We start from the raw sequence: 15,925 nt of genomic DNA on the forward strand, positions 1-15,925 counted from the left end.
AGAAGGGAAGCCATTAAAAAATTATTAGCAATGAATTCCAAATTCCAAATTTGTTATTTGAAATTACGAATATGTTTTGCTAATGAATATGCACCTGCCTTGATTTTTAAAACGCGTAGCCTTTTTAAATGTTCATTATCTTTAATGTCAATGTAATCGAACGCATCATATAGGTTACTCCTGATATCTACTGGCCTTATTACTTTGATCCATATTCCCCTCCTGGCCCTGAAATTCTTTTTAATGTTAATTTTGGTGATTATTTTTAATATGCTGTTTATCTATTGATGTAATAAAAATTACGCAATGTAAAAATTATATAATTTTTATATATAATTGTTAAACGTCTTTGAACTTCATTATTTTTTCTATGCCTATTCGAGCCATTGTCATAGCTCTGAGCTCGCATATAATCTCTATTTATGCCGAGATCGCACAGTTCTGTAGCGATTCTGTTATTTAAATGAAGTTCCAAATATATCAAATATTTCAATTCATCCCCTTACCCCCAAAAGTACATATATTAATCTTGAAGGTTTTAGAAATTAATTGGATAATAATAGAGATGTTCCCCCAGTGACTATATTCGGAAGCACAAGGCGGAATACAACTGAATAATATTAATTTACTATTTGTCATCTAATTTTTGAGACAATAATGTCATTAATTCATTTTGAATTTCCTGTCCAAGTTGCTGTTTTTTTTTCTGATTATTTTTTATTGTATTTAAATGACTTTTTAAAACTGGCCAATTCAGGTATTCTTTAAATAAATTCCATTGTTTTGTTCATGAAATTTTGATGACATCCTCTAAAGGATAGATTTTGAGATGTTATTGTTCAAATTATTGCACATAAATGGATACCGTTTACTTTCTTCATCACTCATAAGTTTCTTGCTGATAACTATTGTTTGTGTAATATTATGTAATTTTAGATGGTCGCGAGGACCTCACAATCATTACTTTCGGTTGGAAAGATCATTCGAATGGTATCTAAAATGTGAAGAACTTCCATGCGGACTTTTTTGACTAAAGGTGAGTTGTAAAGAAGAGATTTTTTCCCCAGAAGACCGAATCTCTCCTTCACAACTCACTTTTACTCACCTTTACAACTCACCCCGCAAGATTCGGAAGTGTCGGATATTGCACCAAACAAGATGACGCTGTGGATCTTGTTTGGGATTGCAGTAACTAAGTTAGGTCATGGGCTTGAAATAATGGTTCTTCGGTAGGATTTCTTGAGTTTACGGGACAAAAACCCTAGTTTACAGAGGAAAATTCCGTTGGCCGTGCCAGAGATAGACTAACTCTGGAAGTGGTCGAAGAAAGTCTTAGGAAAAGTTTCTCTAATCATCGAGCAGAATTGAACTCAGAACGGCGTTTCTTCTGCTATGGATACAGACACCATTTCCACAGGACTACACAGGCCTTAGTGTTATCGTTTCAGGTTTTTTTTTTCAGCATAATTGAAACGATTTTTTTAATCAATTTTATGAAACAGCGTCTTGATTATAAACAACCAAAACCATTATCCAGCACTATGTGAGGTTTACTCCAAGTAGAGTTATTTCAGAAGTTCTGCATACTGTATGTTTCTTGTTAAATATCAAACATTGATTGAATAGAATACATTTACAGGTATCCAACGTGATCTCCATTCTGCCTTATTACTGATTTCCAATGGTTTGAGTAAGTTATATATTCCTATTTTTTTTCTTTCTTTCTTTCTTTCTTTTTTTTTAAATAAGTAGAAACTTCAGTAGAAACCTTGCCAAGGAAGTGAATCCTTTCCAACAGTTCAACAATCCTTTCCATTAGTTTTTTCAACTTATGGAAAAGATCCAAATCTTAAGAACTCGTTTCAAGATTGTATGGGAGGGGAGAGTTAAAAAAGTATTTGCTATCCATACTTCACGATATCCGACGTGAGTCAGATTCGCCATCTATTTTCAAATCTTATTTCGGGGAAAAAGAACGCCAGAAACAGAAAACGAGCACACAACGTTTTACTCAGAATCTGGCAACAACTTTACTAACGTGAAGATGGAAGCTGCCATCATCTCAATGGCCTCGCATGCACTGCCGTGTGCAGAACCTTTGAAATGACCTTCGTATTACATATTCCACATGGAACTCTGTTATGCAAATTAGAACAAATGGGAATGGATATGACATTGGAGAAGTCGATAAAGAGGGTGGCTGCTGAACAGATATCAAAAAGTGGTATATGGAGGGGAAGAATCGAGGCGAAAACAGGTGACTAATGGTGTGCTGCAAGGTTCGGTGTTGGGATCACTGCTGTTTAATTTATTCATAAATGATATAGGAAATGACGTGAAAGGAAATATTCAGTTGTTTGCTGATGATGCGAAACTAACTATAGCGTAATAGTCAAGGCGATGGGGAGAGCTTGCAGGGCGATTTAAACAGGCTGTCAGTACAGCAAAAGATAATGGGTGTCAGTTTGGTCATGAATGTACTCCCGAAATGTACCCAGGAAATAGATGAAGCTAGAGATTTAGGGGTGGTGATAGACAGAGAGATGAAGTTTAGAGGTCATATTGGTAAGGTCATATTGCTCAAAAGATTACTTGGCTATTGAAGAACACACTAACAAGCAGAGATAAGAAAGTTATCATTCCTCTTTATAAGTCCTTAATACAACCACATCTGGATTACTATGCTCAGGTCTGGTCACTTGGGGATGAGGAAGTGGTGGAGAGGATCCAGAAATGAGTGACCAAGATGATGAGTGGTCTGCAGAATGCTCCCTATGAGGATAGATTCAGGGTTTGTGGATTGCAAGTTGACTGATAGGCAAAAAAAATGGCGGGGGATATGATAGAAACATTTAAGTTACGTAAAGGATTTTATAGGCTTGATGCAGTCAAAATGTTTCAGTATTTAGCCAGAGGGATCGGAACAAGAGGTCATCCCTGGAAGTTGGATAAAGGTGTGGTCAGTAGGGGTGTGAGGATTAGATTTTTTACTTGGAGAGTTGTGAATGAGTAGAATGGGTTGCCAGAGCAGTTATGAGTGCGTTATCTGTTAATGGGTTTCAAGAAGAGGTATGATAGATTGTGTGGAGAGTTTGGGTCTCCTGCGATGAGGCTTCGGACTCCATGGAGGTCCCCGTACACAACAACAATAATTATAATAATAATAATCTCTTAAGATGAAAAGTTTTCAGAATATAACATTAACACTGTGTAGTGTAAAAATTTAAATTGGTAAGTAGGCGTTAGTCTTAAGACTGTTTCAGGAATCATTCTTTTCTACCACACTATAATTTTGTTTTTTATATTAATTTTTATTGGCAAGATGAATTAAAACGATACCAATATAGAAATAATTATAATATAATAAAATATAAATAAATGAAATCTTGTAATACTTTTTTTTCTCTGCGAAGGGGCAGGTGAAACTTTTTAGTGCTAACCTTTTTGGAATCGTTAAATAGCTGAGCACCACCTTCGTTATTATCCTCAGTTGGTTTATTTTTTACTAATAATTTGTAGATTTTATAAGCAAGAAGAGTATGACAGATGACTATTACCAAACCTTGTGCGTCGAAGTCGTTTCATTTAGACCATTTTAGGTCTTGAGTATGATCAAACAGTTCTAGACTCAATTACTGTGATAATGCACATGCCACTACACAAAAATGCATCTTTTATTATTGTTTTTTTTGTCCGCGCGGTTAGCCTAGTGGCTAGGCTCTTTGCAACCATATACCTAAGAAAGGAGTGTCCTGGTTTCGAATCCCGTTGCCAACGTGAGGAGCTTAAGGATCTTTCTCAGACATAGAACCAAGTTAGTCGGCCTTGGGCGTGGACAGCACGGGTTCGATTCCCGTCGCCAACGTGAGGAGCTTAAGGATGTTTCTCAGACTTAGCGCCAAGTAAGCCGACCTTGGGCGTGGACAGCAGGGTTTTTCTCCTTAGTTATCTTGGGTTTTCCTCACGGGGCCTGCGTTTGTTCACGCAGGCCCCGTGAACACACGCAGCTACAGCTATAGGATATACTGGGAGGCACAGGGCTAGTCAACTTATCCTCGGGACGGGTACGACTTAGAAGAGCTCAAGTCAGCTCTGTAACAGGCTAATAAGGCCTAATACGTACTAGGGAGAACAAGAAGAAGAAGATTATTGTTTTTGATAATTTTTTCATTGGCGATATTGTAGACATATAGTCTACTAATTTTGTTACTACAAGTGCTCCAGTCAATTTGAAACTAAATTGAAATAATTGGACAAATTGTAATATATATCTGGATTCATTAGAATGTTATGAATTACTTGCGTGCGGATAGACTAAACACATTTCGTAATGCACCTAAAAGTGTATAGATATACTTTTAGTCGCGTTATATATATAATTAATAATAAATAAATAAATAAATAATTATTATTATTAATTATAATAGTAATAGTACTTTTGTTGTTATTATTTTGTGTTGTTTTTCTGTTTAAACTTCCAAGCTCTAAAATGGCTTATTGCGTACGTTAGAAAATTTCTCTGTAGAATGATTCCTTTGACAGAATACAATGTTATACTTTTTATGATTAGCCATAATTAAGCCATACCTAGTTTATGTAAATTATGTAAAATCTTCTTATGAATTTGTTAAAATTAATTACTATATCAATAGCGCTTATTACTTTTGAATTATCCTTCTTTAAGTTATCATTCGTGTTCTGCATAATAATAATGCGCGCATATTCCACACACGGATAAGCACGCATTGTTATTATTATTATTATTATTATTATATGCAAGATTAATCAATTAATCAAGATTAATCACTACATGCGAGAAATATAAAGAGTATTATTCTTCCACTGCCTCTTGAACCCTAGTTTTTTTTTCTTTTTTTTTTTTTTCGGCTGTAAGTCATTCTACACTTGCTGGATTGAAAGAGAGAGTTTATTGTTAGGTCCATTATTCCTTGCCCAATATTTATTTTGTCTAGACTCGAGTGTTTTGGACAGAAAAATTTGGATCTAATGTTTGCAATCATATTATATAATGATATGTTTTCAAATGTTTTAATTTCTGAATTTAAGTTCTGAATTTTTTTTAATTTCTTCTAGTTCAGCTACAACTTTTATTTAATTTTATCACTGTTTTAAAATGCAAAAACATCAGTCAGTATAACGCAAGGAACTGTAAAGTTTTCGTTTGCTTTATTTTGTCCTGAAAAAAAAATTAAAAATTACTTTATTTTGCCTAAAAAAATAAGTTAATCATCGTACTTTATTACTAAATCGAGTAGGAAATTAGAAATACTACCTCCCGCACTCCCATCCATCCTTTTAATTTATGTTAATTTCTTATGAAATTGAATAAGGACCATCATTGTCATTTTATCTTATATAAATTGTATAATGTTAAATTATTATTATTATTATTATTATTATTATTATTATTATTATTATTATTATTATTATTATTAAACATTTGGATTTAATAATTTGGAAAAGAGAGTAGACTTAAGCGCTTGATCCCGTAAATGATTATTATTATTATTTTCTTTCTTATTTCTTCCACTTCAATTTTGTTTCATTTCACCTTTTGTTTTAAAATGCAAAAGAACACTCAGCTATACATTTTAATGCGGTTTATTAAGAAATGCAGCTGCCTTTATTATATAAAGGCAGCTGCATTTTAAAACTTTAAAATGTTCTTAATTCAATAGTAAGAAATATGTAAGGTAGGATAATATTATATATTGCATATAATTCACGTAGCACTAATTCCTGACTGTTTCTTAGGCTTCTTCCGCCGCAGTCTGCACAGCGAAACAACTCATTGATTTCTTTGAACACAAATGCGTGTGCTTGTTCTGCTATATATAAACAATAAGTTTATTCTCACAATTTCTTCGGTTATATTTGAATTATTTGTTCTTGGATCTTTTCTCTCTCTCCTCTTCTCAAGTGTTTATCTTTCATCGTTTCGCTTGAATCAGTACGTGTGCGACTTGCACATTTCTTAAGTAATTAAGTTTCGTAATATTCCAGCAAATGCTCATTTGCTGCTTTCATTATAAAATTTTCATTACACAATTAATGTAATATTTGTGCGATTCATTCATTGCTACTGAACTTAGTGACTGACCAGTTTTCTTTCACGGTGCAGTTACACTGCAGTTTTTATCTGTCGCTCATTATAATATGTTTAAGCAGTAAATTGGTTCACTGCCAAGTGCCAATTTTGAGCCCGTGGGGTGCGTTAATTAAGCTGCGCATGCGTCTGTTTTAAAATGTGTTTAGTTTTTACAAAATGGCGGATGCTCGAGGAGGGGGGTTGGATATGGTTTTTAATAATTTTAACGGTGAAAATGCAGTTTTTCTTAGAATACAGCAAGATATAGACAACGCCAAGACTCGCCAAGCGACGAGATATGGCATCAGACTTTTTAGAGATTATTGTGCCCAACAGGGTGTTGAAGCAATTCATAGTCTGGCCCCCGGCGATATTGCTCGGCTTCTGAAGGGATTCTACGGTCAAGCTCGCACAAAAGATGGGCAACGATTTAGCGTCAATTCCATGATTGCTATCCGGTATGCTATCAATCGGTATTATCGTTCGCCGATGGTGTATAGGAAAATTGACATCGTAAAAGATCCCGTTTTTCATGATGCTAACGAAACATTCCGAGCTGTGCTTAAAGAGTTGGATAGGGAAACCAGAGGAACAGCATGTCAGAGGGAGTTGCAGATGGTTGACGTTGACGACCGGCGTAAACTTCGTCACTACTTTGAACATGCAATAGGCACGCCGAGGGGACTCTTACAAAAAGTTTGGTATGATTTGATGCTGAGGATGGGTTGTCGAGGAAGAGAAGGACAGAGAATGTTAAGTAGAGAATCCTTTGGTATCGCAACAACAGCTGAAGGAAAGCAATATATTTATCAGGTGAGAAATATTTGGAAGATAATTGTTAGCTTGAAAGTGAGTTTTTCAAGATAATTGTATTATAACGTGTTAGTTATATTAGAGATTTATATGGTAAATTTTTGCAAATGCATATATTAAGGTAAAGCAACTCTCTACTCAGTTTGATTTATGGTAATGTTTGGAATTGTTTTCTGAATAGTTTGTCAAAAAGTGTTGTTGTTGTTGCCAAGTCGGATCTTGGATAATTTATGCTTTTGTATAAATTTTTTTTAAATAACTTTGTTATATTTATTACCTTTTTAATTTATTATAACATGTTTAACTAAGAAACAAATAATCAAATAGTTCATTAATAGAAAGAAATTTGAGTTGCGAAATAGTTTTAAACAGTTATTCTTAATGGTAACAAATTAAACAAAATTTTACGTATAGTAATAGCTTTATACATGCACTTATGAGTCTACCAGACTTTCTTACCCTCCAAATACGGATGTCATCCATCGAAAAAGATTTCAGAAAAAGAGATTGGGAATAGTAATCAAGAGTTATGAGTAGCTATCATATTCTACATTTCATATTCATTACATTTATCAAAGTAATTGTGATTGACTAACTTTTTATTTTCTGACTACTTATGTGATTGCAACAAATATATATTACCTTTTTTTTTAAAATATATAGCTACAGACTTAAAGTTGAGTTAAACCTGCAGGAGAAGAACAGATTGTGTCAGTTTTATTCTGTAGTAATCTTAAACTTCCCAAATTGTAGTAAACTTTCTCACCTTCTTTTGCTCTTTTCTCTCTCTTTGGAGAACTATGTTTGTAGGGATCTATAGAGCCAATGTAATAGTCATGAAATTATTAGGGCTTTGTTTCTTATGATATACCAGTATGCAGTGCCTGGCCAGAAAATTATAAACCTTATGTCAGTATATCATTGGACTTATATATTCTACACAATGCTGTTATACTACACCAACAGCTTGAACTTATCATGTCATGGATTCTGTTAGTGTCTGAAAGATTTCTGAGATAACAGAAGCCATTTCTAAACAATTCCACAGATCCTTCTCATATGGATTTGATCTAGAAAACATCAACATTCAATGAAAATGGCTGATTTTACTTTAATTTTTCTAAAACTAACACCTGCCATAGTGGATAGGTGAATTATAATTTTCAAGTTGCTTTCACTTTAGAAATATAACAGTGTAAGAACTTGAAATATCATTTTCTACACCATTGTATTTTTATAAATCTGTGGGATTAATTCATGATGCTATGTGAACATTCTCTCTCTATCAGTTATAATTCCACTGGGCTTAAGAGTGTAGTTTTTCTTGCATAGTAATAATATCCTCATACCTTCATTTAATGGGATGATGTTGACAACCTAGTTATTTTTACTGCTCTCAAAACACAGTTTGTCTGTTTTCTTGAAGGGGGAAAAAAAACCCTTAGTTCTTCTCCCCCTGCCTTTTAATAATACTCAACAGTCGAGACCAGTTCTTTCTTCCTGGACTGAGCACTTAGCTTGGCACTAAGACCACTTTTTCAGCACACTTTTCATCTATCCATCTGCTAACTATATAAATTTGATATCTGTTCAATTTCTGCTCTCGCATTGCATTGATGCACCAAAAACAACTTCTCTATAAATTCTCAGTGCCTTCCGGAAGAGAACATTTCAGCTAATATTCTTCTCCAGCTGCTGTCTTACAGATGCTCAACTTCTGTTTTTGTCTTTTCTGTAGATATGTCCATGGATGTTATTCAGTACAACTGGCATCCATCATTCTCGTTTTTGCTAAATTTACTTGGGCAACAGTTGAATTGCAAACCCACTGAACATGCAACTCCTATTTATCATTCATTCCATCCACTTCTGTTCTCTGAAACACCTTCCCTATAAAGTATTTCCAAAGATTGCAAACCTCAAATTCTTCAAAAAGAATGTCAGTAGATTATCACGGCATTGATAGTCATAGATTCTGCAGCCTCTTATTTGTGGAAGTGATATTATTTATTTATTATACTTGACAAGAACTCTCCAGTCCAATGCTACAACTGTCTTTTGTCTGGAAGGTAGTGAAAACATGGTAGTAATGCACCATTTTGCTATTCATATATGAAAAATATGATATCTACTATGTATCTCTACTGTTACAGGAGTGTGCAACTTTTTCTCTAATGTAGGGTGATATTATACCCATCTTAGAAAGTATGTCCTGCATTATGAGATACCTAGAGCTAACTTGAAGTGAAGTTAGCTACTTCACCTGAGTATCACATTTAGCTTACCCTGGCACAAATACAGTAATCAGTAGCCTCCTCAGCCTTTAAAGAGCTTTTGTTCCTTTTTTTTGTTCAAAACAGTACTTCTTTCAGCCTTGGAATATTGTTCTCATATTTGGGATGGTGCATCCAAAACCTCTCTAAAGAGTATTTGATGATATACAGTAGAGAGCAATCTGCTTAATAGGTAAACCTTCCCTTTCTCACTGACTACCTTCAGTGATTTTCTCATAGGCATTCTATTTCCTCATTGTGCCATTTCTTTAGGTACTTTCATTAGTATTGCTCTTCTGAACTGGCTGCTACCATTGCTTCACTTTCTTCTAATCATGTAAGAACTAGAGCAGCCACAGGTCAACACCCTTACACTGTTAGACTCCAACATACCAAACAAATTCTCATCATCTTTCGTTACATCAACCTCTGTTCTTTGGAACAGCCATCCCTATACCTTTTTTTTCCTGAGTAATTTTTATGAATACTTTTTTTTTTTTTTTTTTTAATCCGCAACTTTTAACAACTTACCCACACATAACACTGTTGTATTATTATAGGGATTGCTATATTAAAAACCTTCTCTAGAGATCAAACAGAATATTTTTCTGTTTGATCACCTTAACTCTCCAATAAGCTGGGCGATGGGCTTGCACTGAGTGAAATTCAGCTCCCACACATATATATACTTGTATGATGTTCTTTTTAAAAATTATTTATTTACTTTTAATACTTGTTTGCTTTCTAATATCTGCAGTGTTTAACCTTATCAGTTTAGGATTAAAATCACAGATCCATCTTAAGAGATAAGGAGTAAATTAAGAGGATATAGTTTTGTGACAGTAAGGAGGTTAAGAAAGAAAATAAAAATGTTATATGTAACAGAAATTTTATTTTATTCTTAAATTAAAAAAAAGTTTTTCCAATATACTTTATAAATGTATGAAATGTGTACTGGAACAGAATTAATTAACATAATAGTGTACAAATGGAATTTTAAACAAAGTCTAATTACTGCAATTAGTCATTGCAGTAATTAGACAAATTAGTATCATGTGTGTACACACTGAAGATACTAATATTATCATCACATTGGGTACAAATAAGATTGAGCACTGCTTTCAGGAGCTAACCCCCCCCCCCAAAAAAAAAAATAAATTCATGCTCTTTTGAGACTTTTGTATTTCTGAACTGAACATTGAAATTTTGAATAATTCCTTATCAGGCTCTTTAAGCAATCAGAATTTCAGGTGAGAAGCTTGCCTTACAAAGATAGTTATATTCTCGTAAAAACAGTACTTTTTTTTATGTTAATCACATTCAAAATTTGCAAACATACAATAGCTGTGTGTTGGACTAACAATTAAATATAATCAGATTCACCTACTCTTTTTCAAGTTGGAAAAAGTTCAAGCCACATCAAGAGCCTCCAGTAAGTAGGATGATGGTCTCACAGCAGGCAATGAAAAATGTCTGAAAAATGACCTTCATAAACAGTATTCATTCCTGCAGTGGTATTCAAATCCACGATTATTAGTTGGAGAGGAGAAGTGTAAATGGATAGTACATCTATCTGACCATCATGTCTGCTCAGTTAGATAGAAGCTATGACTTTAAATGCTATTTTATAATCTGCTGGAAATGCTGAATATAATCTTGTTGGACCTGGAAATGTCCAACAAGATACCTACTAGTAAAAGTTTGTATTATGAATGCTGTTATTATATGTTGAAAGTGTTTTCACTTGACTATAAATTAAAGATGCCAAGAAATTATATTCTTGGTTTATCCTTTACCCAAGTGTAAGCAAACATTGTTTCCATGTGAAGTATCTTCATGACTGAGTTACTTGTATATGGAGGCTAATGACTTCACATCACTTGCCTTCGTCTCCCATAATCCAAGATGCATATCCTTACAGAATGTATAATACTATGCATTATGGGAAGGACAACTACCCAGAGCAGTTTTGATATTGAGGTATGTTAAAGTGCAGGGATATCTCTCCGAACACTGAGTGATCTACAAGATTACTCTAAATCTTTTTGAATGAAGTAACCCCAGAGGTTCATTCCTGCCTTGAATCACTCGTATACAGGAAACTCATTCATGGCTCCACTTAGTGACAGGCAAAAACCAGCCACCGGGCAGAGCCTCTCTACTCCCTGGAAACAAGCAGTTCCTCCAACCGACCACCCCATCCAAGCAAATGGGATGGTCAGTTTTCCTCCCCCCCCCATCTCTACTTGCAATAGTACATATAGAACATGTTTTTATTATTAATGCACAGTATTATACATGTCTGTAAAGATATGTGTTATTGCATTATGGGATACTAAGGCAATCGATGTGAAGTCATTAGCCTCTATATACAAATATCCTAGCTGTGAAGTGACTTCATATGCAAACTTTGTTTGCTTACACTTGGATAAAGGATGAAACCAAGAAGAATATAATTTCTTGGCATCTTTAATTTATAGTATAACCAAGTGAAAAAACTTTTCAACATCTATCTCTAATCCAGAATATTTTAGTAATAAGGTGTGATACCTTTTGACTTCTTGTATATAGAAATATGACTTCTGCATTACTTCAACTTTGGTATCACTTCTGGGGCGGGCTCCTATTGACGAGACCTCAGTAAAGTTCGAAACCAGTCTGGGTAGTGCCCTTCCCATAACACATACATGTCTGCAAGGATATGTGCATGGCATTATGGTTACTAAGGCAATTGATGTGAAGTCATTAACCTCTATATACAAGCATCCTATTTATTGTTCCATAACTAATGTTTTGCATTTTGTTTACTTTACTTGTTTTTCTGCCATTACTGATTATTTTTTGTGCATACCCCTGAACAGCCCAACATGTACTCCCGGTGGTACGTGTACCACCCTTTGGGAATCGATGCACTAAAGAACAGCTTGTATCCAGTTTTCGTGCTTTGAGGTTTTTGATGTGCATCTTACATAAAGAATTTGAACCGTTGTTATGTATTATGCAAAATTTGAATGGTATTTTTACATGCTGTCTATGGCTTTTCATTTCCAATTCTGATGCTACTCAGACTTGTATAGATCACTGAAAAAATTATCATAAACTTATTTGGAGTAACACGACTCATTCTGCATGATCTCTCAGCTAGTAGCATATCCCTTATTGAACCTTAAACTCATATATATTATACACTTCTGCTATTCATAACACTTTCTGGCAAGGCTTTCTACTTACATGGCACTCTCCATGTAAAAAATCATCTCCCCCTTCTCTATTCTTCACCTCACCTTTTTATAACTTCTAGGGATGACTTTTAGCACATCCTGCACTCTGTGTATAATCCCCTTCAGTATTCCTGTAAAATTTATTCACTAACTAAGTTTGTGCCATATGGCTCTTTTCCTCCTGTTGGCTTAACTTTGCAACTCACATTTCCTTGGCTTCTTATAGCCACATTCCAGAGACCTGATATTGTTTTAGTAATTTTCTCTGTATTCTCCCCAGAGAATTCCACATTACAGTGACAACCAGGTAATGAAATTTGTGTACAGTAGTTTGTTTAATGGTCAGTTGTCCCATCCTATCTCTGCTTACAGTAGTACATATTGAACATGTTTTTATTATTAAGACTATTCTCTTATTTTAGATTATTAAAAAAGAAAGATTATTGAAAAAGAAAAACTAATTTCAAGATCTAAAATCATACCATATTACATGAGGAAACTGTGCAGGCCTTATACATGCAGTTTAAATATATATATGATATAAGGGCTTTAAGGGTTTTACACCTTATTTAAAAAAACAACAACTGATTTCATCTTTTGTATTTCATTGGTATTCAGTTTTTTCTATGTAACATCATTACAGTAAAAATAATGTATCTAAGAAATGAGGTTGCACAATAAATGACTAAAGAATGAGTTTTAGTAAAGTGTTATGCATTGAAATTGGTCCCCAAAGTTAACAGACTTCTAATCTGTAGTAATATATTTATTTTTTAAATATTTTCTCCTATGTTTTATTTTGCAGTCATAAAAAAAGTGCATTTCATAATATTGTTCATACTATCATTGTACAACGTATCATTCTTCATCTCAGTTAAACCTTTAAGGTTTTTTTTTTTTTTTTTTTTGGTAGTACTATAGACATATAATATTGTTTTTGTTTCACTAAAATGCTCCCTTTGAAAATTGAAGTGACTGAATGAATAAACTTTCATTACTGGTTCAACCAGAGTGGAATTGCTATAATTTTGCAATAAGGGTGATATTAATTGTCACCCTTATTTCTGATTCTCCTAGTATTAGTATCAGTCTCAACGAAATTAAATTAAGTAGTCATCTTAAATTACAGATTTTATTAATTCTATGTAGCCAGAGTAGTGTTTTTGCTTTATATTTTATGATATTTTTTCCCTGCAAATGGTTAAATTGAAGCAAAAATTTAGATATCTTGGACTTCAGGATTCCAAATACTGAATTTCAGTAAGAATGCCAAACCAGAAATGTGTATGGACAAATAAAATGAATCAAATTGATGCTTAAGTGTTTTGCCGAATGTACCGATTGTACATAATTGATTTTGGGAAGGCAAGCACTTGTTCATTATCTAAGAGAACCATTTGGAACAGGAGAGAGGAATGAGCAAATTAATTTTTAAGTGAATTTTGCAAAACTCACAAGCACCTGATTCTAGTTTGCTTTTTTTGTGCATATAGTAACTTAACTCTTCTCTGATTGGACATCATTTATTCAAATTTAATACGTGGGTACTCTACTGAAATTTCTTTAGTTTCCTCAATGTTATTTTAAATTAGACCACTTTTAATTTTAGCAAAATTAAGTGGTCCAATTTAGCAAAGCAATTATTTTAATTGACAGAAAGTAATGACTTCATACTGGCTCTCTGCAATTTACAATGCAATTGATATTTAAAGCATGAATTTTAGTAAAGATTTTATCATCTCTTTGAAAAATGATTCAAAATTGTCTTGCAATGAAAATATATAATGTCAATGAAAAAATGGCTTTTGGTTCCTTTCTTGTTTCTAATACACCCTCTGTCCAAAAAGAAACTGAACCTTTCGAAAATAGAAGAAACTAGTCACGCCACCTGTTGTGTCTTTTTGTTGTCGAAAGTAGCAATCTTCATCAGTGTTATGTCAACTGTTAATGACATTTGTTTCATTGGAAGCCAAGTTATAGTGCTAAGAGTGACAGTATGTTTTGACGAACGGTCGAAAAATGAGTTTCAAACAGAGAGCTACGATTGACTTTTGTGTTAAACTTGGTAAAAGTTTTACTGAAACACATTGTATGCTTCAAAAAGCATACGGTGATGAATGCTTATCCCGTACTCAAGTTTACGAGTGGTTTAAGCGATTTCAAAGTGGTCGTGAGACGCTTGAGGATGACAAAAAGCCAGGCCATCCAAAAACTGGACTGAGCGAAGTTAACATCCAAAAAGTGTGCGATTTCATCAAAGATAACCCGAAATCGTTCATGAGATTGATTGAAGATGAATTGGGGATTCCAAAATCAACTGGGCACAACATTTTGACCAAGAGTTTGGGCCTTCGTAAATTGAATTTGCGATTTGTTCCCCACAAGTTGGCCGACGACAAAAAAAGTATCAAATTGAACACTGCAAGGACCTCATTAAAACTGCTCGTAAGAACTCAAACTTCCTTGAAATGATCGTTACTGGTGACGAAACATGATGTTTTGAGTATGAGCCTGAAAAAAAGCACCAGAGTGTTGAGTGGAGACCACCAGAAAAGGGACATCCGAAAAAAAGTCGCTTGGAGAAATCAAAAGTAAAGACAATGCTGATTCGTTTCTACAATTCGAAGGGCATTATCCACAAAGAATTCGTTCCACCTGGCCAAACTATCAACGGTGAGTTTTATCTCAAAGTGTTGAAGCGATTGATAGTGAGAATTTGTCGCGTACGGCATGAATACTGTGATGCAGGCAGCTGGTCACATTTGCACGATAATGCACCATCTCATTTGTTCAAACATTGTGAGACAATTTTTGAGCAAAAGCCAAGTTTGTGTGTTGGATCACTTGCTGTATTCACCTGATTTAGCACCCTGTGACTTCTTTCTCTTCCCTTGACTTCATTTGCCGATGAAAGGAAAACGATACGACATCATTGAAAATGTTCAAGTGGCACTAATCACGACCCTCCATAGTATCCCAAAAACCGATATAAAAAAAACTCATTTAAAGAATTAATTGACCTTGCCAAAACGCTGTATCGAAGCTGAGTATATTGATTGAAAGAAATCATTTGAATAATTATAATTGGTCTGTGTTTTATTTTCTATCAAAAGTTTGGTTTCTTTTTTGGATAGAGGGTGTAAACAATGTTTTATAGAAAAAAAAATGTTATTGCAAAACATTTCATGATTTTCTTCGGGGGTCATTTTCAAACATGAAGTGTTTGTTTTCTTAAACTAGAGAATCAAACGGTAACATACCTTTTTACATCATGTCTTGTTGACTTTGTGTATTAAATCAACATAATCGATTTTAATGAGGTTTGATATAACAGGCTGTTTTAAAATTTTGATCCATATTTAACAAACTTTTATATATCATTTTATACAGAGCCTCATAATATGAATTGTTACTGATTTAATATAATTTCAGCTTTATTACAGCTGACAAGAATTTATTTTCTTATACCAAATAGTTAATTCAGCCACTCTTTAACCAATAGACTGCAG

General features: G+C 33.9%; 1 protein-coding gene across 1 annotated transcript in view; it reads left to right on the top strand.

The window, feature by feature from the left end:
* Positions 1 to 6,286: 6,286 nt before the first annotated feature.
* The window catches only part of LOC150100711 (uncharacterized), a gene marked incomplete at its 3' end in the record, with an annotated part of 75,587 nt that continues 65,948 nt past the window's right edge, over positions 6,287 to 15,925 (top strand). The window contains exon 1 of the mRNA XM_090401864.1: positions 6,287 to 6,922. Coding sequence (XP_090257990.1) covers positions 6,287 to 6,922 — 636 coding nt within the window. The remainder of the gene's footprint in view (positions 6,923 to 15,925) is intronic.

The sequence above is a fragment of the Typopeltis vanoorti genome, chromosome 12, assembly GCF_054136105.1.
Source record: "Typopeltis vanoorti isolate ZY-2024b chromosome 12, IOZ_Tvanoo_1.0, whole genome shotgun sequence".
Taxonomy (NCBI): Eukaryota; Metazoa; Arthropoda; class Arachnida; order Uropygi; family Thelyphonidae; genus Typopeltis; species Typopeltis vanoorti.